Source organism: Spinacia oleracea, chromosome 3, assembly GCF_020520425.1.
Source record: "Spinacia oleracea cultivar Varoflay chromosome 3, BTI_SOV_V1, whole genome shotgun sequence".
NCBI classification, from domain to species: Eukaryota; Viridiplantae; Streptophyta; class Magnoliopsida; order Caryophyllales; family Amaranthaceae; genus Spinacia; species Spinacia oleracea.
Window position 1 is genome coordinate 137,300,359 of NC_079489.1, and position 24,876 is coordinate 137,325,234.

General features: G+C 40.2%; 1 protein-coding gene across 1 annotated transcript; it reads left to right on the plus strand.

Moving 5' to 3' along the window:
* The first annotated feature begins 13,738 nt into the window (after positions 1 to 13,738).
* Positions 13,739 to 21,138, plus strand: LOC110775547 (nuclear pore complex protein NUP58). Its single transcript, XM_021980155.2, has 6 exons — positions 13,739 to 14,300; positions 14,412 to 14,526; positions 17,249 to 17,722; positions 18,379 to 19,102; positions 20,087 to 20,127; positions 20,587 to 21,138. The coding sequence occupies exons 1-6, from the start codon at positions 14,002 to 14,004 to the stop codon at positions 20,620 to 20,622; spliced, it is 1,689 nt and encodes a 562-aa protein (XP_021835847.2). The 5' UTR covers positions 13,739 to 14,001; the 3' UTR covers positions 20,623 to 21,138.
* Positions 21,139 to 24,876: the final 3,738 nt, after the last annotated feature.

Genomic DNA, 24,876 nt, shown 5'->3' on the forward strand with positions numbered 1-24,876 from the left:
AACGGACGCCAATCAGAACTCATACAAAGAAAATGGTTGTGCTTCTCAACCGGCTTGAGTTACTTGGTGATCCATTCCCAGATTCTGCAGCTGCGGGAATACTTTTGAATTCTCTTCACCCTGGTTATAAGAAATTCAAACTACTCTATTTTCCAAGAAAAGGGAAAACACTCTTAGTGAACTAATATACTTGCTTCATCAGTATGAATTGGACTTTGTAAGTGATAAGCAAGCATCACTAAAAGTAAAGAGTAAGAAAATCAAGAAAAAGGTTCCGGGGAAGATCCAAAGCAAGGGTGCATCTCCATCTACTTCAGGAAGGCAAGTGGCGCCATCCAAGAAGAAGATGAAGAAGGATCGTTCTCCGTCTACATCGCAATGCTTCAATTGTAATGAAATTGGTCATTACAAGCGAGATTGCCCCAAACTAAAGGAAGAGAAGAAGGACGGAAACGTGCTTCTCCTTCAGGTATGTATGTTATACATTGTAATCTTGCTAACTCTACTTCTTGGGTATTAGATACTGGTTGTGGCTCACACTTATGTTCCAATTCGCAGGGACTAAGGAGAAGTAGAAAGCTTGATAAAGGTGAGATGGATCTACGCGTGGGAAATGGAGCACGGATTGCTGCATTAGCCGTAGGATCTTATTGTATTTCTTTGCCTAGTGGTTTTGTTCTGGAACTAGAAAACTGTTAATATGTTCCTAGTATCACCAGAAACATCATTTCCGTTTCAAGTTTAGATTCTAAAGGTTTTAGTTTTCAATTTAAAGACAATAGTTGTTCTTTTGCTTTGAATGGAATGTTTTATGGTTCAGCACAACAAGAAAACGGTCTATATGTGCTAGATACGAGCAAACACATTTATAACATAAATACCAAAAAGGCTAAAACTGGTGATTCGAATCTCACATTTCTGTGGCATTGTCGATTAGGCCATATAAACACAAAGCGCATGGAATTACTTCAACGAAAAGGAATTCTAGAATCATTCGACTTAGAGAAGATTGATCAATGCGAATCTTGTTTACTTGGCAAAATGACAAAGCAACCTTTCTCAAAGGTGGGAGAAAGAGCAAGCGAACTACTAGGGCTAATACATACGGACGTATGTGGGCCTATGAGTACGAAATCTAGAGGTGAGTTCAGCTATTTCATAACGTTTACGGACGACTTCAGTAGATATGGCTATATTTACTTAATGAAGCACAAGTCTGAATCGTTTGAGAAATTCCGAGAATTTCAAAATGAAGTAGAGAATCAACATGGCAAGAAAATCAAAGCTCTAAGATCGGATCGAGGAGGTGAATATCTTAGCCACGAGTTTGATGACCATCTAAAAGAATGCGGTATTCTTTCTGAATTGACTGCTCCGGGGATACCTCAATGGAATGGAGTGTTGGAACGGAGAAACAAGACCTTACTCGATATGGTCAGGTCAATGATGGGTCAGGCCAAACTTCCTTTAAAGTTCTGGGGACATGCGTTGCAAACTGCAGCACTCACACTGAATCGTGCTCCGTCAAAAGCTGTTGAAAAGACTCCATACGAATTATGGACTGGGAAACTTCCAAAGTTGTCTTTTCTGAAGATTTGGGGTTACGAAGCATATGTCAAGAGATTAGTTTCGGACAAGCTACAACCTAAATCTGACAAATGTTTCTTTGTTAAGTATCCAAAAGAAACAAAGGGGTATTATTTCTACAACAAGTCAGACAACAAGGTTTTCGTTGCTCGTGACGGTGTCTTTTTGGAAAGAAATCATATTTCCAAATTGACAAGTGGGAGATTAATAGACCTCGAAGTGATTCGAGACGAACAACGAACTCAGAACTCTTTAGAAGAAGTTCAGGTTGTTGAACCTCCAAGGTCTTTAGAAGAGCCAGTAGGAGTAGTTCCTCAAAACGTTGTTGCCCCTCGTAAGTCAAGTAGAACTATTTTTCAGCCGAACAGATGGACAGGCGTCCTCTTGACTGAAAGCTTAGATGTTCTTATATTGGATAGTGATGAACCTATGACTTACAAGCAAGCTATGACGAGCCCAAGCTCCACTAAATGGTTAGAGGCCATGCAATCTGAAATAGACTCCATGTCTGAAAAACAAGTATGGGATTTGGTTGATTTGCCGGATGGGTTTACACCTATCGGATGCAAATGGGTCTTCAAGTTGAAGAAAGACAAAGATGGAATTGTATAAATATACAAGGCTAGATTGGTAGCAAAAGGTTACAGGCAAGTTCACGGCGTTGACTACGATGAAACCTTTTCTCCAGTTGCGATGCTTAAGTGTATTCGGATAATCCTTACGATTTCCGCTTTTCATGACTATGAAATATGGCAAATGGATGTCAAAATTGCCTTCTTGAATGGTGTTCTTGAAGAGACTGTGTCTATGACGCAGTCGGAGGGTTTTGTCGATCAAAAGAACCAAGGAAAGGTATGCAAGCTTAAGAAGTCCATCTACGGACTAAAGCAGGCATCAAGGAGTTGGAATAAACGATTTGATGAAGCAGTCAATAAGTTTGGCTTCATCAAGAATCAGGACGAATCTTGTGTATACAAGAAGGTCAGTGGGAGTAAAATTGCATTCCTAGTCTTGTATGTTGACGACATACTGCTTATTGGAAACGACATTCCTATGTTGGAGTCTGTAAAGACTTGGCTTGGGAAGTGTTTCTCAATGAAGGACTTAGGAGAGGCACAGTACATATTGGGCATCAAGATCTATAGGGATAGATCTAAGAGGATGATTGGACTAAGCCAAAGCACTTACATTGACAAAGTGCTAGCTAGGTTCAATATGATGGAAGCCAAGAGAGGTCATCTACCCATGTCACATGGCACATATCTAAGCAAGAATCAGTGTCCCAAATCATCTGATGAGCGTAGAAAGATGAGTGGAATTCCATACGCTTCGGCTATTGGATCCATCATGTATGCTATGATTAGTACAAGGCCGGATGTTTCGTTTGCACTCAGTGCAACAAGAAGGTGCCAGTCAGAACCAGGAGAGGCGCATTGAAGTGCTGCCAAGAACATCCTAAAGTACCTGAAAAGGACTAAGGATCAGTTTCTGGTTTATGGTGGTACAGATGAGTTGATTGTTAAGGGCTATACGGACGCAAGCTTTCAAACCGACAGAGATGATTTCAGATCACAGTATGGGTTTGTGTTCTGCCTCAACGGAGGAGCAGTAAGCTGGAAAAGTGCTAAGCAAAGCACTATTGCGGATTCTACAACTGAAGCCGAGTACATTACTGCCTCAGAAGCAGAAAAAGAAGCTGTTTGGATTCGGAAGTTCATCGAAGAACTTGGGGTTGTCTCCTCCATTAAAGGACCAGTGGCTTTGTATTGCGACAATAGCGGAGCCATTGCCCAGGCAAAGGAGCCTAGGAGCCACCAGAAGTCCAAGCACGTACTGCGGAGATTTCATATACTTCGAGAGATCGTTGAAAGAAAAGAAATCGAGATTTGCAAGGTTGCAACTGACGACAACGTCGCGAATCCATTGACTAAACCGTTGCCACAAGTGAAACACAACGCACATGTAGCAACCATGGGAATCAAGCATGTTGGAGAATGGCTTTGATTTTCTAAGTATTGTTTTAGAACATCTGTTAGATCTATGTTTAAAACAATTGGTTTAACCATTTTATATTTATGAAATTTATAATTTCATATTCATTTAATTTTGTTTTAGTATTAGATGATAAGTCCATGTGATTCAAATCATTCAAATGGGATGTCAAAATGGATTCTTCGACAAAGAAACACCCATAAGTGAACTTGAATATTGAAGTCACAAAGGATCCCTAATCCAGGTCATTGAAAGGTGGACGACCAATGACTAATGAAGATTAGATTGCAAGTAGATTACTTAGTTCTGTTTCTTGAACTAGAGTGACTGGATGTCAGAATCTTTTGCATAGATACTTATTGGATCTTGTATCGGATTGACCATGAGAAAACTTTAAGAGATTAAAGTCATGTCATAGGTAGTTCTCATTAATGGTGATTAGAAACCGTTCCTCAGAACATGAGCGATTATATCTGCTCGTTTGAGAATTAGTTTGCTTTGATGCTCGCTAAACATCGCACCGTAAAAGGAGGCTATAAAAAGCAGTTATTGGGCGTACTATAAATCAAAGTGAGTGTTCATAGATTGCAAGAATGGATTGTCCTCCTATATTTGATACGATATGGTGTTGTTGTGTAACAAGGCCTCTCGGAGAGTTAGATACTGTAAAATGCATGGTCGTGCTCAGAATGGTTAAGGCTTAACCTTCTGCAAAAGTTTAACAGTTGAGCTCTGTAATCCGAGAAACACTTCTGGACCTAATAAGGATGGCTTGGATCTTACCTTATGTTCAGTAAGTAACACTAAGTGACAAAGGAATGTTAATGCACACTTGTCTGAATGACAAGTGGGAGACTGAAGGAAATATGTCCTTCACCCAAGGTGCATTAAGTCTAATACCAAGGTTCAGATTAATTGCGAACAATTAATTCAGTGAGATCAAGTGATCGGAATAGCTAGCTGGAGCAATGCTTCCGATCAATGAGTTCTAATGAATATTAAACTCACAGCTTACTCTTGACTGAACCTACAAGGTCACACCAATGACACGTAACAGATCACCGGATTAAATGAATCGGAAATTCATTTAATAGCTTTTCGGGAATTAGTTGGAAAACGTAATATACGATACAACCTTGCATCAAAATCGTATATCGTATCGCGAATATTCGTAAGCTGGGCGACACGAATAAATCGTATCGTACAACGGTGATTCGTCTTATACGAAACGATAAATAATATCCGGAACGATATTAAGTCGCGACTACGAGGAGCAGCCCACGAGCCGAGTGCGCGAAGCACTCAAGGCCCATGGGCGCTGGGCACGCAATCAAGGCCGCAACAACATGGCAGCGCTGGCCCATGGCCGAGCGAGCTGCGCGTGTGTGCGCATGGGCCGAAGCAGCGACACAGCAACATCAGCAAGGCCCACGGCCCAGCGCGCTATGCTCGTGTGCGCGGGCTTGCTGGCCGGCCTTGCCCCTTGTGGCTTGGTCGGTTAGTAAGGTTATGTCAATAACCTTCTAACCCCTTTTCCAACACACAATTCAATACACACTCAAACCCTAGAGATACATAGAACCCTAATTCTCTCTGTGCCTCCAAACTGAGTTCTTCCCAAAAGCAAAGTATCTTGATCGATTGTCTAAGCTACGATAATCAAGACGGATCTGATCGTGTCGGTGAGCCAAGTAGAGGAACGACAAGTGAAGTTCTAAGTTCGTGTTCGTTGACAATTTGTGGAAAACACGCTTCAAACGTAAGTATGCTTAATCTGTGCTTTATACATGCTTCCTGGCTTTGGGGATTGTTTCCGCACATGTTATTATGTTTAACTGTATTCCCCTACACTTATGAACCGAGGAAAGCCATCAAAGGGCAGGCATTTGCAGATTTTATTGTGGAAATGACAAGACCCGTCTTTACCGAGAATGCAAAAACGCTGTGGACACTCTATGTGGACGGATCATCCACACAGAACGGGTGTGGAGCTTGGATAATCTGTCAATCACTAGAGGGAGATACATTTGAGTATGCTATGTGCTTTAACTTCCAGGCCTCCAACAATGAGGCTGAGTATGAGGCTCTACTTTGCGACATCAAAATGTGCAAGGCGGCAGGGGCCGAGGAGATCCTAGCGTTGTTTGATTCCCAACTAATTATGAGTCAAGTCAATGGAAATTACGAGGCCAGAGATCTAACAATGATTAAATATATGAAGGTCGTCCACCAAGAAGTGGAAAAACTGAAGAGTTTTGAAGTAAGGCAAGTCCCTTGGTCTGAGAACAATCAAGCTAACGCATTGTCAAAACTAGCTAGTTCCGCATCCTGTGATACCCCTCGGCATGTGTTTTGGGAAGTGAAGGATCAGAAAAGCATTGAGAAAGTCGAAACAGCAACCCTGGACAGAACTTCCACATGGATGGATGACATAATTAACTTTAAAATGAATGGAGTCTTACCAGATGACTCAAGACAGGCGGCAAAACTGCAGAAAAAATGCTCCTGGTTCGAAATGTGTAACGGCACACTTTACAAAAAGGCCTATTCCCGTCCTTTGTTGCGATGTGTGACGCCAGAAAAGGGGCAAGAGATTCTAGAAGACCTTCACCAGGGGCAGTGCAGCTCGCATATTGGAGGAAGGGCCTTGGCAGAAAAAGCACTTCGAACTGGCTATTACTAGCAGACCCTGAAGGATGATGCAGTCTCATTGGTTAAGAAGTGTGACAAATGCCAACGCTCGGTCATCTAATACATCGACCGACTCAAGTTCTGACACCCATCACAAGTCCAATACCCTTTGCTAAGTGGGGAATGGGCCTCCTAGGCCCATACACCGCCGCGCCGGGAGGGAGGCGTTATGTCATTGTTCCTGTGGATTACTTCACCAAGTGGGTGGAAGCGGAAGCATTAAAGAACATCAAAACCTATGATGTGAAGGAATTCATCTGGAAAAACATAATCACTCGCTTTGGAGTGCCCCAGTCAATTGTTTTTGATAATGGACCGTAGTTTGAGACACCAAAGCTCAAGGACTGGCTAGCTGAGCATGGTATAGCTGGTCATTTTGCATCAATCGGCAGGCCGCAGGCAAATGGACAGGTTGAGGCTTTCAACAAAATCATTTCTGAAGGAATGAAGAAGAAGTTAGATGAAGCTAAGGGATTGTGGGCTGATGAGTTGTCAAATGTCTTATGGTCCATTTGTACCACGACAAAGAACTCAACTGGAGAAACACCATTCTTGCTGGCTTACGGAGCCAAGGCAGTCCTCCCCATAGAAATGTGTGAGCCAACACTTAGAGTTATGATATACGATGAAAATGCCAATTGGGAACTGATGAAGGTAACCCTAGACTTTTTACCTGAAGTGAGAGGCAATGAAGCCCTAAGGCGAGAGCTATACAAGCTCTGCATGTCCAGAGAATACAACAAAAGAGTCTCGAAGCAAGTTCTGAAGTTGGGGGATCGGACTTTGTTCTTCGGAAGATGGAATCTGTAGGACAGGCGAATGAGCAAAGAAAGCTAAGTCCTACTTGGGAAGGCCCATATGAGATATATGACGAGGTTCGGGATGGCACCTACCGCATCCAGGACATGCATGGTCGGCCTATCCTCCAGACTTAGAATGCAGACAATCTGAAAAAGTACTACTTTTAAAAAGGACCCTAGCGTCAAGTTATAGTAGTTTATTCCACTTTAAACCTAAACAGCTTCAGTAGAAGCAGTTTCTTTGTACTTGGCTAAATTCGCCTTGCAAAAATTATAAATAAAATTACTCAACTTTTGCTCGACATTGTTTACTTCGTTGAATGAAAGCCTAATTGTTTAATTGATTGACTTGCGCACGCCCACAACAAGACTAATTGATTGAAGCCTAAGAAGTGGCTTAGATTAGCACTAGTTATAGGCTGATCACCTATTCAACTACCACACTCGCGGTACACAAATACCGCTGCGACCAACTTGTTCATAAAAACAAGGGTTGCTCTGGTAACTGCCCTGCGGCATACCAGTATTCTATGACTTGTTTTCCCACAAAAATAACGGGTCGACAAGTATGTCCTTATAAACAAGGATTGCTTGCCAAATATCTCAACGGCAACGTACAGTCCACTTCACCTGACAAGCTTGTCTAGAGGCAATCATACCTATTGATTGACTTGCGTCAATCAATTCTAATTTAGACACGCTCGTCAAGAAAAGTGACGACCAAACATCGTTACTAGCCGCGGCATGTTGACGTGCCTTGCGGCAAATATGCCCTTGAAAACAAGGATTGCTTGCGAAAATTCCTTGCGGCAAGTATGTCCTTGTAAACAAGGATTGATTGCTAGGTAGCTCTACGACGACGTTTCTTATCGTCCCTATTGTGGCCGTCCACTTCATCTGACGAGCCTGTCTAGCGACAATCATACCTATTGATTGACTTGCGTCAATCAATTCTAATTTAGACACGCTCGTCAAGAAAAGTGACGACCATATATCTTTCCTAGTCGCGGCATGGTTGATGTGCCTTGCGGCAAATATGTTCTTGAAAACAAGGATTGCTTGTGAAAATGCCTTGCGGCAAGTATGTCCTTGTAAACAAGGATTGATTGCTAGGTAGCTCTACGACGACGTTTCTCGCCGTCCCTGTTGTGGCCGTCCACTTCATCTGACGAGCCTGTCTAGCGGCAATCATACGTATTGATTGACTTGCGTCAATCAATTCTAATTTAGACACGCTCGTCAGGAAAAGTGACGACCATATATCTTTTCTAGCCGTGGCATTGTTGAAGTTGTCGTCCGTCCCCTTCTCACTGACTACCCGGTTTTGACGCGGCATTAAGGCATGCCTTGCAACAATCATACCTATTGATTTGAGGCATTGCTAAGAAAAATCCAAGTATGGAACACAAATAGATATAAAGTAAGGAGGCAAGGTACACCCCCATTCATTCAAAAAAAAAACTCCTAGCAAGGCGCGCAAAAACAAAAAAACAAAAAAAAAGTTAAGTGTTGGTGCTCAGCAGGCACAGAAATACATACGCCAACGGCGCAAAACACAAACGTAAATTGTTTTTGCCCTCTGGCACAGAAACACTAAACTAAAAATGTTTATGCTATAAGGCAGACAAGAAATCAAGAGGCAGGGGCATCATCTTCTTCATCAGACGGCACAAACTCTGGAGGCGGCATACCGAGACGCTCAGCAGCAAGCACAGCAGAACTATGCTCTAAGCGCTGCTGGAACCACGCGAGGTCATACTCCTCCATGTGGTTCTCCTATGCGTGTTTGACGGCATCCTTCAGAGCCTGCTCCCCTTGATCATAGGACTCATGAAGACGCTCCCTCAAAGCACAATCCTGCGACCTGGCGACCTCCAGCTCCCCTTGCACACGTTCGGCTTGACTGGCCATCTCCTTGACTTGAGGGTAATCCTCTAGTTGAGCTTGGAGCGCCACTATTTCAGCTGTAGCCTTCTTGCTCTCCGCCACCATCGCCGTCATATCCGTGTCCTGCTGCATAATGTTTTTAAGCAACTCCGCCTTGTTTGACTTCAGTGCCGCCACCTCCTTTGCCTGAAGGTCTATGGTTGTCTGCATTTCAAGACGAACTTCCTCAATCGACTTGAATGCATAATCACCATGATGGAAGGCGTCAGCCACTTGCGTCTTGAGCTCGGCGGCCTTATTCTTCTTCCAAGTTTTGTAGAACTCCATACGGACGAACAACTACAGAAAGATACATAGGTTGTTAGAAGGCACACTCAACGTAACATATAAAGTTAACATAAACAGAAACTCACGTCAAGCAAGCAGGCCTGAATTGCAGCAAATTGGGCATCAGAGTGGCCAGGAAGAGAGGCAACGTAGTCATGGGGGATGGCCTTATAAACGCGGCGGATGATGGATGCTCTCTCCCTAGAAGAAAAATGAGGAGTGGCAGGGATGCGCTCGTCCTCTGGTGGAGCTGCCCCCTTTCCCTTATCTTCTTGAGCTATAGGAAAAACAATAGCCTTAGGATGACGCGGAGGGTAAGAAGAACTGCAGAGGAGGCACGATATGTCTGTACGACGTTCGAATAAAACTTACCACCCGATGATCTTGCTCGGCGGGCTACCTCCGCGGGTATCTGGGAGCGAACATTAGCCGGAATGCCAGCCAAGGGATCGGTCGGCTCAGCATGATCCCCACGAGACTTCAATTTGGACACCAATTCCACAACCGAAGAAGGCTTGTCCACTACTTGTTCGCCCTCGCCAGGGGGAACGCCTTCATTAGCTTGTGACTCCTCCTTCTTAGCCAAGCGGCGTGGCTTGGGTTGGGGCTTCTTAAACGTTCTCGGCGTCTCCGACTCAGTCGGCGCAGCTCGCTTCTTCAGCTGAGAAAGACCGCTCCCCTTCGACTTTACAGCCAGTTTGACCGCCTCCTTAGCCTGTCAGAAGAACAGACCAAAATGTCAAGGCACCCCAGTAAACAGAGGATCACAAGTCACTCTCTAAGAAGTGACGCCCGTCCAAAATAAATGACGAGGCGGACCTTAGTGATCACAAGTCACTCTCTAAGAAGTGACTCGTCAACAATAAGGGACGCCCGTCCAAAATAAATGACGAGGCGTACCTTAGTGATCACCAATCACTCTCTAAGAAGTGACTCGTCAACAATAAGGGACGCCCGTCCAAAATAAATGACGAGGCGGACCTTAGTGATCACAAGTCTCTCTAAGAAGTGACTCGTCAACAATAAGGGACGCCCGTCCAAAATAAATGACGAGGCGTACCTTAGTGATCACAAGTCACTCTCTAAGAAGTGACCCATCAACAATAAGGGACACCCGTCCAAAATAAATGACGAGGTGGACCTTAAGTGATCACAAGTCTCTCTAAGAAGTGACTCTTCAACAATAAGGGACGCCCGTCCAAAATAAATGACGAGTCGTACCTTAGTGATCACAAGTCACTCTCTAAGAAGTGACTCGTCAACAATGAGGGACGCCCGTCCAAAATAAATGACAAGGCGTACCTTAGTGATCACAAGTCACTCTCTAAGAAGTGACTCGTCAACAATAAGGGACGCCCGTCCATAATAAATGACGAGGCGTACCTTAGTGATCACAAGTCACTCTCTAAGATAAGGGACGTCCGTCCAAAATAAATGACGAGGTGTACCTTAGTGATCACAAGTCAATCTCTAAGAAGTGACTCGTCAACAATAAGGGACACCCCCAAAATAAATGACAAGGCGGACCTTAGTGATCACAAGTCACTCTCTAAGAAGTGACTCGTCATCAATAAGGCCCCCAAAATAAATGACGAGGCGTACCTTAGTGATCACAAGTCACTCTCTAAGAAGTGACTCGTCATCAATAAGGGACACTCGTCCAAACAATGAAGGTACATTCCATTAATATACTTGACTAACCTTCGATCTCTTCCAGCTAGGCGGTGGCCTTCTTCAGTTTAGCCTCATAAATGTCGGTCATCCAGTTCGTCATGTCTCCCTTTCCTATGTCGGCGTCCTTCAGCTGACTCATCCCTTCCTCTGTATGGTCAAAAACGAATCACAGTCAAGTCGAGGAGAAATAAGTAAAAACAACAGGGAAAACAAAGTAAAAAGTCCCTGGCTACTATCTCGACGTGCCACCTTTATTCATGGAATACCCTAGCCCGGTGGCAGCCAAGAACGCCTCGTCTCGAAGTTGGCTTATATGCGGCAACCACTGAGTCGGCACATGAAAGGTTTTGTCAGGCGTAAGTCGACAAGTGTCCACCTTAAAAATGATATTGATCTGATCCCATTCCGCGGCCGACAAAGGAGGGAGGGCGTCACTAACCATGTAGTTGGCCGCTGCACTCCAACGACCCATCCTATAATACATCTCTTTGTCCTCAGTGTGAAAGACAACCCACCTTTTCCGCCACATATGCCACTTTGACAATTTGCCCACCACCATCTGGTAGGTGCCACGGCTGCTCAGAGTAAACCAACCCTCGGCGGCATTAGGAGATCGAGAGATAGAGACTAGATGAAGGAACGCGTTAAATGAAGGCTGGACATTTTCTAGCGCGCACTTGGCAATATAGCCAAAGACGTCAGCCCAAGAATTTGGGGTCAGATGGGCCACCCCAATGTTAAAACCGTCAAGCACCTCCACTACAAAGGGGTGCGGCGCGGCGACATATACTGGGAACCCTCCATCAGCAAGGAGGCTAACGGTGGAATCCATGTTCGTCGGCACTCTCATCTCATATCCAGGACCGACACACATGCCGTCTCTAAGCTCGGCTCCGTGCTTGTCCAGCCATTTCATCCAACCTTGGTCTGGATGAATATCTGACGGAAGCAGGTGAGCCTCTTCCTTGCCGACCGGTTTGACCACCGCCTTGGCCTTGGCCGGCACCTCCTCTTGCACTGTATGATCCACCAACAACGCCTCGTCCACCCTTGTGCGGTCAGAAGAGCTGGCTGTCTCTTCAAATCCTTGATCAACGTACTCGTCGATCTCTTGAAATAAGTCGGCATATTCTTCTTCGGGGGACGGCTCAGTAGAGGAGTTTCTCTAGGAAGGCCCCCCGGCCTCGTCTTTCAGTCGTAAACAGGTTGGGTCTGTCGTCTGTTTTGTTCTCGCCATGCCATCTGCATATTTTAACAGAATACGGCTTAGGGAGAGTCGAGAATATGGAAAAAGGACGATCGAGTATACGGTCGGCCAAGTAACTAGCGGCACACCAAGGGACTATCCGGCCCATGTCTAAATGCAACACTACCGTCCACCAACCGAGATTCAAAGGACTAATGCAAAAATTTAGTTGAAGAAAACATGTAAGAGAATCGAAGGACTAACCTTAATAGATCTGAGATGAACTCAGATGAGTTTTGGTTGAATATAGTGAAGAACATATTGAGTTTGATGAAGAACCGCTTGAGTTTTGTGGCGGCCGGAAAACCTCCCCCTGGTGTTTGATGACTCGCCGAAAATCGCCAAAATCCACAGCTCAGTAAAATTCCAAGGATGAAATGAGAAAAATAAAAATTACCCTCCCTCATATATATAGAGGGGCAAATATGAGATGAATGACACTTGTCATCATCTCTAGAGATTGTGTAAGTGCATCCGAAATACCAAGGGTCAAGAAGTGATATCTGAAATATCGCTTTCAGAAATACCCTCCTTGAGGGGCAAATGTTGTGGGAAAAATTATCGTGCCAGCTGTGCCACTAAGAGAGTGACACGTGGCCCAACTTATGCCACCTAGAAATATGACTCAGATTGCTACGAAATATTGTGACGTGGCTTACGCACCCCACTGAGAGGCTGACATCACGACACCTGGCATGGGCCCACTGTCACTTCTGCCCAGGTTTGCTGATTGTTGGTATAAAGAGAAAGACTGATTTGCTTGGTTAATGGCACAAAAGCCCAAAAGGCTCATTTGTGTCCATATTAGGCTGGCTGCCTAATATTAAGGGACACATGTCACCCCCTAAATGCCCAACCAATCATATTGGGAGGATATTAGGTCATTCCTTCTAAACCTAGTACTATATAAAGCCCCAAATCCCAAGGACAACGACATTCAATTAATAACAACCACAAATACTTTATGCTCTGCCTTCTCTCTAGTCTCTCTCTCTAAAAATCCATACTTACTTAGACATCGGAGGGAATATTCCGAGAGGAATTTTCTTGTTTTGCAGGTCGGAGCTGAGATCGGGCTGTGGGCTACCGGAAACCTCCTTTGTCATCAGCTGATCGGAAAAACCCCTCAACAGAAAGCTAATGTTCTAATTTGCTTCTTAAACTACGTAGATTTAATAGTTCATTATTTAGCGTTTTGTGAGCAATACAATTAATAGTCAACATCCGATGTACAAAAGAATTTAAAACTTAACTGAAACCATAATGTTAAATTTTCTAGGTGCGCCGGGATATACCGTACACTCTCTTCCATTTTACACGGTGCAACCACACACACCTTAGATGTGTTGCCATAATGAAATACAAATAGCTAACTTAGAAACGAGACTAGTTGGTCAAACAACCGAAGTGGACTAGGCCAACTAGCCACAACCAAATTTGAAAACAAGTGGCTTTAAACCGGGCCATTTGTCCATATCTAGCGGTATTTCTAGCCCAGAACGAAGTAAATGCGCAAATTGGGGCCCTGAACTAAAAGATTCGAACTCCCAGAAAAGCAGCTAAAATTTGAAGCTTTCTTCAACCTCATTGCTTCATTCTTCAACTTCCCTCCTCGACTAGGGTTTTAAACCCAGAAAAAACACTAGAAAAAGGGTTTTTCAATTTCCCCCTAAAAAGTTTTTCCAATTTCACAATCGCGCCAAATTGGTGTACCCAATTCTCTTAATTTCGTTCTCTAAACCCTTTCAATTTCCAAATGCTACATTTTCTCTCTCCTTCATTGTTCAAGATTTAACCATGTCTTTCTCTTTATTCTCAACTCCCCAACAGCAACAACAATCCCCTTTCCAATTGCAAACGCAACCCCAACAGCAAACGAGTATCTTCTCGCATCAACAAGCCAACCCCTTCTTGCAGCAACAGCAACAACAGCAGCAGCAACAACAGTTTCAATTCCAACAACAGCAACAACAACAACAGCAGCAACAGCAACAGCAACAGTTGTTTCTGTTTACAAATGAGAAAACCCCGGCAAGTTATAGCAGTAAATGGGCAGATCTCCATCCCGACTCCCAGAAAGTTCTCTTGCAAATTGAGTAAATTTTCTTTCTTGGGTTCTTTTCTTTTCGTTTTTAATTGGTAGGATCTACATTTTGTGATTTTAATTGATAAACGTGTTTTGTGTTTGTGTTGTGTGGTTAAAACAGGGAGAGAATACTGGAGTATAGAGGTGAGAGTCAAAGATTAGATCAATGTAGCCGCCTTTTTGATTCTTCGGTCTCTAATAATACTTTCGAGCTCGATGCTAGCCGCATTGTTCAGGTTACTTCTTAGCTCATCATGTTTTTAACATTCTGTAGGTTATTTGTTGATTGTTGCTGGAATTACAGCTTGAATTCGTTGCTTCAACCAGCTTTCCTTGTACCGTGAAACTCGAACTCTATTGTCATTTGTCTTGTTAAATTAAGCCCTTGATAATGATATACATGGCATGATTTTACTAAATAAAACTCATTATATTTGGTCCCTTTCTATAGTCACCCTATTTTTGAATTTAAGTGACTAATTTCTTTGACCCTCAAACTATTATTCTGAGATGAAGGGTGTATTATGCTCCCTACATTGCTGGAGTTGAGGCGGTGACCATTAATATTGCTGTCATTTGAGTTGTATGAGTATGACTCAAACCTAATATCTATACTACTATGCTTGAAAAGAGGTTGCTCATATAGATTCACCACATTCCAAAGGGCATCATCCACTTGGCAGTGACATGTAGACACATAATTTTCGTAAACGACATGTCAATTTGGTATTTGTTAGGTGGTATTCTTTCAAATTAAAAAAATAGTTTGAATTTTGAACTTAGAGTCTTAGACGTTCCACTTGCAATAACTATCAAGATAACGAATTAGGTGACTTTAGTAACTTGTAAGAAATCCAAACTGTATCCTATATAAGTATATAGGCAAAGAAAAGGTGAATGCACACAACAATGACCACTATATCGACCTTTTGTATCTCACACAACCAATCACCTCCGCACATCCTAGTCTCCCACCTCTGTTATCTTCACGACCACCACTGTAACTAACATTCACTAGTCCACTTACAAACCCATATTATTCACCGGCCACCATTGCTTTGTTGACATCCAATGTTTGGCTGGCACAATCTATTCTTCATGACAACATCTATTAACACATTCCACACTCATTAACTCTGTAGTTTCCCTTTCATCAGTAATTGCATTTTTGAGTAAAAGTCAAATTCGAATCGATGCATTACTTAGTATTTCTTTGGTTATCGAGCAGATTATATAACTATAACTGAATAAACTTTTATCGTCGAACTCTCTATTACATCAGTACACTTGTTCACGAATCAATCCAAATGAAGTGATAATGCTTCGCTTATTATTAAGTTCAAACTTTTCTACTTGTATTATTTTGCAATAATTCACTATTTTACCCCTTTATATTTTATACTTCCTCTGCTTAGAAATACTCGCAAAGTTTGGACTTTTTACACTATTCATATATTCTACTTTGACTATTGTTGGTGATTTATATGTTAGATAAAACATAGTCATGTGAGATCTTCTTAGATTCGCCTCAATGTGTATTTTCAAAATATCAACTTTTTATAATTTTTCCTTGAAGAAAATTTAAGATATTAACGATGAAAATTGTGCATTGACATGCGTGAAAGTGACTAACGTTGCGAGTATTTCCAAACGGAGGAAGCATTAGTATGCTGAAATTGAAAAGCGTTGGATTCTCTCTTGGTGATGATTGTAATTCTGTTTTTTTTTTTTTAATATACTATACTCCGAATATACTCCGTCCATTTCTGATGGAGCCAAAGATTCATTTGTTCTTTTGGTTGTGGGATGTAATGGACTAAATCCAAATGGCTCTTAATACCTCTTCGCTTCCTTTCCATGAAGTAGAAGATGGCCGTCCCGTTGTTGTCCCGTTATTGCTTTTGGGTCAATTGGAAACAACCTCTCTGCAATTGCAGGGGTAAGGTTGCGTACGTCCGACCCCCCTTATCCCGCTTCTTGCGGGAGCCTCTTTGAGGCAATGGGGTAATGATGATGATACTCCGTATATACATTTACACAAATTGTATGAATTCAACAAATATTTGTACTATACTGACAATTTCAAGTGGTTTCACACTTTCACTATTTTACAATATTACAAAGGTTCTATGATGCCTTAGTTTGTTTGAACAAATTTGTCAAGTTGACTCTACATCTTCTAAACCATTGTTAAAAATAATTTTCTCTGATTTTGTACTATTAAACTCTAAGGTACAAACAGCATCAGTAATATAAGAGTACTAATAATATTATTGGATTTGTTGCTAACACAAAATTACAAATCATTGAACCACAACAAAAAGAAACCCATGGAATCCAATTATATAGACCCGCCCAATTTTTTTCTGCCTTTTTATTTTGGTGAAGGGTGGTATGAGGTTTATTATGAGAACTGTGTAAAGTTCGACTGTTAGATCTGCCTATAGACGTCAAATGTTAAAGTTGTTTCAGTTGCTAGCTTTTTTTTTTTGCTGATGTGTATGATCTCAAGTTACGGCAATATGCCTTTCACTTATTTTCCATACTCCTATGCAACGAACCATGCATGATTCTAGTCCCTTCATTTTCTGGTTTGATTCATATGTCAGTCCTATTTGTTTATGTAACTTCTAAGCACTATTGGATGTGCAAAATTCATTTTTATTTCTGTAACTACTTAAGATGTGGATAGTTATGTTATTATCTGCAAATATGCATTCTAATCCTGTGTTTAGGCATTAAACCTCCTATCTTTCTAGATTTCCTCTTTTTTCTCCGGAAGAAAAAGAGCTATTAGAATGTTCATATCTTCAAATATGCATACTAATCTTGCATTTATGCATCAAATCTCTTATCTTTCTAGATCCCCCCCCCCCCCCCTTTTCTTTGGGGGGAAAAACAGCTATTAGAGGAAAACAGCAGAAGAGTGTTGAAAGAGATCTTTTGATTTTTTGACAGGAACTAGGTGGAATTAGTACATCAATGGAAAGACAGAAGGTGTCACTGCAGGAGTTGATGGCTGTTGTGAAAGAAATGCTAAGAAATGCCGAGATTGCTATCCGTTCTTTTATGATTCTTCGGCCTAGGTTCCTTCATCAAAAGGCTGGCACTGCTTCAAATTCTACTGCACCAGCTCAAACCCCTGGTGCAATAACAGCACCTGGCGGTTCAGGTCAAGCTGCTGCTAGCTCTATGGTGCCATTTGTTGATTTTTACAGTGGGATTCCAAAGAAACCATCTCCATTTATGCAGCAAACAGTTGGCAGATTCGAGAAGTACCTTGGGGAATGCCGACAATGGATTGAAGAGTTAGAGCAGCTTCTTCTCTCAGATTCTGACCGAAATTCCATAAATTTCAATTCATCAGTTTTGCAGTCTTTTCCTAAAGTTTTGGCCAATGTGCATGAATTTTTTGTCCACGTGGCTGCTAAGGTAATGGAACGTGTGATCCGTGTTATTCCTTAATTTCTTTCTTTCTGCCTGGCTTGTATTACATCCTCTCCTAAAATTTCGTACTCAAGCCCTAACACTGGTCCCTCAGTGATATAAACTCACAATATGTTTGTAGTTGTGTAGTTTACAAGTGGTGCATTTGTTGTCTAATTGTTGGCCAAGCTAATATACTTTCTGCTGTAAATGCTTTATATGGACAAAATATGTAAGTGTGATAATTATGCTTACCATTTTTATTTGGCTTCTTTGGTGCTAGTAACACTTAGAACCTCCCTTATTTCATTTAATGTGTTGTGTTCTGGAAATTTCCCTGGGTAACCAAACAAGCACCTTTGCGGGGCTTTTCATTGGAACTTCCCCGCGGTGTGCTGTGGCACAGTGTGTAGGTGTCTTGTTGTGAGGTCTTGAGTTTGAGGCTTGTCTAACCTTGTTCGAAGGGAGCTTCGTGCCACTAAGACTTAGCTATCACCTTTTTTTAGTCCAATATCTGACTTCTGGCTCTTCCGCTGTCTATTGGCTTTTGCAGTTCTGAATGACTTAATGTGTTATTCCTTATTTTTCTTTTAGTTATTTCTTTCTTTTCTTCCCTTGACTCTCTTTTGAATATTCCATAATCCTGTGCTACAATGTTTCAGGTCGAAAGCATTCATCAGTACATCGAATCCATGAGATCAGCATATCTTGCTGACCAGCGACATCGTGGGGATGTTGGTGATCCATTTTTAGAAGCTGACAGGCGTGAGGTGGCCAGACAAGAAGCAGCTGCTAAAAGAGTGCATCCAACATTGCATCTTCCAGCAGCAACACAGCCAACAACTCAGGTTGCTGGGTTGTTTGCTAGCTCAGGGGCTCCTGGTGTATCAACTACCCCACAGACTTCTGGAGCACCAGTGTCATCTTCATCTGGAACAGGGTTTTCTCTTTTTGGAGCTACTCCTGCTAGCACGTCCTCATCATCCCTGTTTTCAACCCCTGGTAATGCACCGACTTCAACATCCTCCCTCTTTAGTGGTAGTGCTCCGGCTTCAACACCCTCCCTCTTTGGTGGTAATGCTCCGGCTTCAACACCCTCTCTCTTTGGTGGTAGTGCTCCGGCTTCAACACCCTCCCTCTTTGGTGGTAGTGCTCCGGCTTCAACACCATCGCTTTTTGGTGGTAGTGCTCCGGCTTCGACACCCTCCCTCTTTGGTGGTAGTGCTCCGGCTTCAACACCCTCCCTCTTTGGCAGTAGTGCTCCTGCTTCAACCCCCTCCCTTTTTGGTGGTAGTGCTCCGGCTTCAACCCCCTCCCTCTTTGGTGGTGGTGCTCCGGCTTCTACACCTGCGGGAAACACTCTCTTCTCAACGCCTTTTGGTACAGGTACCTAATGCTTTAAGAATTATCCTTTGTACTAAAAATCTTCTCTAGATACTTAAATGGAGTATTAGTTAATTATGTGTGTTGCTCTCTCTAGAGGGGAGATGGATGGTTATTTTCATTTTTTAAGTGAAAATATTAAATATTATATTTCGATACCCTTTGGGACAGTCCCTCTGATAGGATATCTATAACAAAATGCTGCTTAACTCTAAAAATTTAATTGTAGCCTGAACTTGGTGTTTTCTCATAAGAATATGTTTTGAACAGATCCTTAAAGGGATTGTATATTGAGTCGTTGTTGTCCTTATCGACCTGTATCATTTTTATAGTATGTTCCTAGGATTTAGGGACTGATGTAACCGGTTAAGTGATCAGGATTTGCAGATTGATTGCCCAAGTTAGGATTACCATGGGGTGGAAGATAGTCCTTCTTTTTGGGTCTAGTACATATGTTTGGGATTTTGGGCAATTGGACATTTTGCGTCCACCTTCCACCAATAAAAAGGAATGAAAATTAAGCTGTATTAGACATTGTCCTCCATCTGAATGTAGCTGTCTAATTTCTTAGATATATGTGATGGACTTTACATGTATATAGAGTTTCTTTTCTAATGGGTTTTGGACCTGTATAGACAGTTCTTAGTTTCCCCTAATTGTGTTATTATAATTGTTGGAAGGAAGATTATTTGTTTTCTTATTGTTCTGTAAGATTTAATTTAGTAAGTTCATATTGTTCATGTCCAGGGCCATAATGTAATATCTTCTTCATTTGAGTTGTATAACTCAATGAAGAGCGGCTGAATTTGTGACAATGTCCAGTCTCTTTTAAAACATCGAATGAGCAACATTGTGATTCTTAGAATGCTTTGATCATTGCACAGCGACGTACTCTGACTTTGATCAATCTATAAAGGATTAATTGTTCTAAGCAAACTTGCAGGACCTTTGTCATTCATCTGATTCCTGTATTTCCTTGATTAACAGGTGCTGCATTAGGATCAGGGTCAAGCTTCAATGCTACAAATGTAAGCAGTCTCCAAATCTCCAATATGTTGGTCATTTATATCTTCATAATAATACCGTTTATACTCTCTCTGCCGTATATTTTATCTTTCCGGGTACTAATTTCATATGTTCTAAAATAATTATTTTGTTACATACTTTAAGCTAAACCCCCCCCCCCCCCTCCAAGGTGATGCGGGGCCCACTTTTTTCTCTTGCTTTTTGATACGAGTAACAACGAACAAAACAGCCTTTGCCCATTCTTATTCATGCAATTTCATTTATTGATTTACAATATGTTCATACTTGGACGAATTCGTGAGAACATCTCGCTACATAAGCATCTGGTCAGAATGAAACAATGAACTTACTGAAGTTCAGATATCTTAAGCTGTATGTGTTATTGTTCCTTAAAACAGAGGTCGATACTTTACTAGTACGATAATCCTCGTTACTCACCCAATTTCTTTTTGAATTGACAGAGAGCTAAGCCAAGGTCTCGTACTTCTCGGCGGTAATACGAGCATGTGAAATCAAGAATTACTGAGATTTATCTGCGAAGTTCTGAAATGCCCGTGAAGCCGGATATTCTGAAATTTCTCAAAGGAATACCGACACCAGTGTTTGCCTCTTGAAGTGGAGTTGCTTCTGCATGATTGTTGCTGCAGTGGAGCACAACACATTGAAATTTGTAGAATAAGCATTGATTTAGGTATTAGAATTCCTTTTGTAGATGACAGATTACCCCTCCCCCCGAAAAGAAAAAGGAAAGTGTTGTAGTACCGAAAGAAGGTAAAAGAAAGCCGAAGTACTTGATGCAGAAGAGTGTTTCAAATTGCATTGGGGGGAATGGGGGGTTATCTTGTTTGTTAATTCATTCAACAATTGTCTTGTAACGAGTTCTTATAGGTTTTGTGAAAGCTTTGTTAAGTGTTTGATTTTCATAATGTTCATAGCTCAAATTTTGGGAGATTGTACGGTGGTCGTTTATTTTTAATAAAAGATTTCCAGCATCCAGATATCCTTTTGACTAAGCATCTCACCAGTATAACTGTATGTTAGGTAAGATCCTTTCAAAATTCCTTTTAAAAATGGTAGGACCGGTAAGAGAATTAACATGCGTAAAAGTGTAGGCTTTGTTCTGTTCAACTTATTTTTTTTTTATTTTTTTTGATAAATAAATTAATTCATTGATAAAAAGTCATACGACAAATAAAAACTTCCTCAAATATTCTGTATACCCTCTTTTATATCGCTGTGATTTACAGCTTTTATTGACGATGGGGTCTATAGATCTGTTGTAGCCGTGACAAATATGATTTCCTTCTGATTCGTCTGATTGTAGTCGAAAGATTGACATCCTCTTCGATCCCGCATAAATCTTTACCAAAGAAACAACCTGAACTAAACTAAACACACAAACCTTAACTAAAAATAAACCCACCATAGATCTACTGTTGCAGCCGTGACAAATATGATTTCCTTCTGATTCGTCTGATTGTAGTCGAAAGATTGACATCCTCTTCGATCTCGCATAAATCTTTACCAAAGAAACAACCTGAACTAAACTAAACACACAACTAAAAATAAACCCACCATAGATCTACTGTTGCAGCCGTGACAAATATGATTTCCTTCTGATTCGTCTGATTGTAGTCGAAAGATTGACATCCTCTTCGATCCCGCATAAATCTTTACCAAGAAACAACCTGAACTAAACTAAACACACAAACCTTAACTAAAAATAAATCCACCATAGGGGTACTTACTACACCGAAACAATCAAACCCACCATAGGGGTACTTACTACACTGAAACTATGTAGTTTTATTGAGATCTAACGCAAAAACACAACGAAATTGAAAGAGAGGGGCGAAAATAACCAAATTTCCAAAGAAAATTGGTTATTTCCGCCCTAGAAAACCCTAATTTTTATAAACCCTAAAAAGAGAGAGAAAGGAGGGAGAGAGGGGAGAAGCGACTTATTTTGTCTGAACTTATTTTATTTGGAAAATAACTTACTCCGTATTTTTTGTTTGAAATAAACTTGTGAAATGTATTTTTTTTTTTTTTAAATTCCTGACCTTATCTTAACCCAACTTATTTGACACAAATTCTAATTTAAATGTGGTGTACAATAAGTATTGTATATTGGAGTAAAAATTAATTCAAAATGTTTAAAGTTACCCTGATATATGTAAAAATTATCTATATTTAGTGATTTTTTTTTATTATTTTAATCAAAATTACTCTTTCAAAATCACTAATAATGTATTTCCTCTTTTATACACGACACAGTTATTTAGTTACGTTTGCTAATAACGATTTAAAACATTAATATATTCAATTATGGATAAGAAAAAATTATAGAAAGTTGATTCTACACGACTATGTTTTTTTTCTTAAGTATAAATCACAAAAGAAAGTCAAAATAGCTTGTGTGAATAGTGTCCAAAATCCAGTTGTGCCACGTAAGTAAGAATGGAAATGGAGGAAGTACTTCATTTAACACTTCAATTTTTTTCTCATAATATAAAGTTCGCAAAAACAAAACTGGCTAAAAGTTATCTCAATATACAATAACTAGCTCTTTGGCCCGGTCGATGAACGGGTTGATTATAGGAAGAAGAAAAGTGCTTTTTTTACACGAATTGAACTCCCACCTGCTCTAAAGTCTTCCTTGTGCCATAAAATGCCCCTAAAACTTCTAAAAAAAGTTATATTGTTCCGTTCTCAAGTCATGAAACCTGACTTGCAATCCAACATATTCACATAAATTCATGATCCATCTTGACGCTAAAAAGAGTAATTTATGTCATTGCTGTCCACTAAAGGAATCAAGATTTAAAGACATATGACATTCTCAACTTGAGTCATTCCCAAATTTAGGAAAACATGATATTAAACCCAGTCGAACAAATTTCAGAAATAATACCCCAGTTAAAAAGAACCAAATGAATAGATTAAAAAAAACGCTAATTCAGATCAGAACATAGTAGAAAATAACAAACCTGCCAATGACCTCAGTGGGCTCCTTGAATTGCTCTTCTTTTTCAAGAAGAGTGTCAAAAGACTATTATTTTCCATGAAAGAATCCAATTGAATAGATTAAAAAAATATCAAGCGCTAATTCAGATCAGAACCATAACAAAATTCGGAGATAGACATTGTTCTTATAGCATGAATCTGAAAGAGAGTAGAGAGCAAGATATGATTATGCTTAAATAGGGATAAAAATATAACAAAAGATAAATATATGGAAGATAAAAAATTACCACAACCAAAATAAGATTGTAAGAAAAACCTTGCATTATTTTCGGTCAATTTTAGATAACCCGACCAAAATGCATCCATTTCGAAAATATCCTGAAAAAAAAGAGGACTAAGATTGTTGCAATAGAGGAAAGCAAAGAAATGTATCCGAATGAAAATTTATTTGGTATGATAAGTTGATAACTAACTAGCTTTTGAGCCCGTTCAAAGAACGGGCTGTTGTATAGTGGTTTTTCAGATGTCTTTTGAAGTTTTCATTAGTGAGTACTTGTGATTTTTGGTAACGGATGAATTAAATAGATGTGTAATTTGAAGGTTGGAAAATTATAAAAACTATAAAAACTATAATGTTGAATAAATATTGGATGTTAAAAGGGTGAAGTGGAAGAGACTAATGAGTATAGTACATTATTAATAACTTGATTTTGAAAAAAGAAAATGGAGTGGAGGAGACATTAAAAGTTGGAAACATAGAAACAATAAAGAAAATTTGAAAAGAAAAAAAAACAAAAACAAAATGATGGATGAAAGGAGAGATGCCACATGACTTCTAATAATGAAATGCCACATGGCTTCAAATAATCTATGGTTTTTCTTTTTAAATACTACTAGGTATAGATTAAATGAATTTTTTGGTGTGACTAATTAGATTCTATAAACACCTATAAACTCCCACAAACTCGTAACACGTTTCAAATTCATCCATTTATAGATTCATTAATTAATCATTAATGACTACAATTACAAAAAACCTCTTAGTATTCATTAATTAATGATAAAAATTACAGAAACCCTTTCAATGATAAATGGAAAGAAGAGAATGGATAGTTAAGAAATTAATTAATAAATTTAAATGAAGGATTGAATTTGAATGTTGAAGAACCGTATGAATTAGATGTGTCTTAGGGAGATGATGAAGTTGAAGGGACATTTCCCAATAATCTTTGTAGCGTAGAATAGAAAAAGTAGAGAGTGTTTTTTAAATAAATTTAAAAAGGGGATAAATGGAGGGGATGCCACTTGTCATGAGTAGTTTGAGTTTGGTTTGAGTTTTTAAATACTACTAGGTATAGATTATACTAGATTTTAGCCCGTGCGATGCACGGATTCTATTAAATTGTTATGTTTAAATAAAAATCCTATATATATACCACTTTTATACATTAGATTAGGGTAGTTTTTGATTTTGCATTGAATTTCATTTTAGATTTTATTTATTTATTATGAAAGTGTTTGTTTTTGGATGAAATTGTATATGCGTAATATTAATAAATAATTAATAAAAAATATATGCGTGAAATTTAATCATTTCTTTACGTGGCACTCGACTTTTTTAATTCAAAATTAATTTTGAAATCTTATTTTTCATTGGCCGGAGCCATTAGATTTTTCTATGTGGCGCTCTAATATTGGATTAATGTTTGATTTTAAATTGAATTTTATTTATTTTATTTTAGATGATTGTTTGATTTTGGATGAATTTTATTTTAGATCTATTT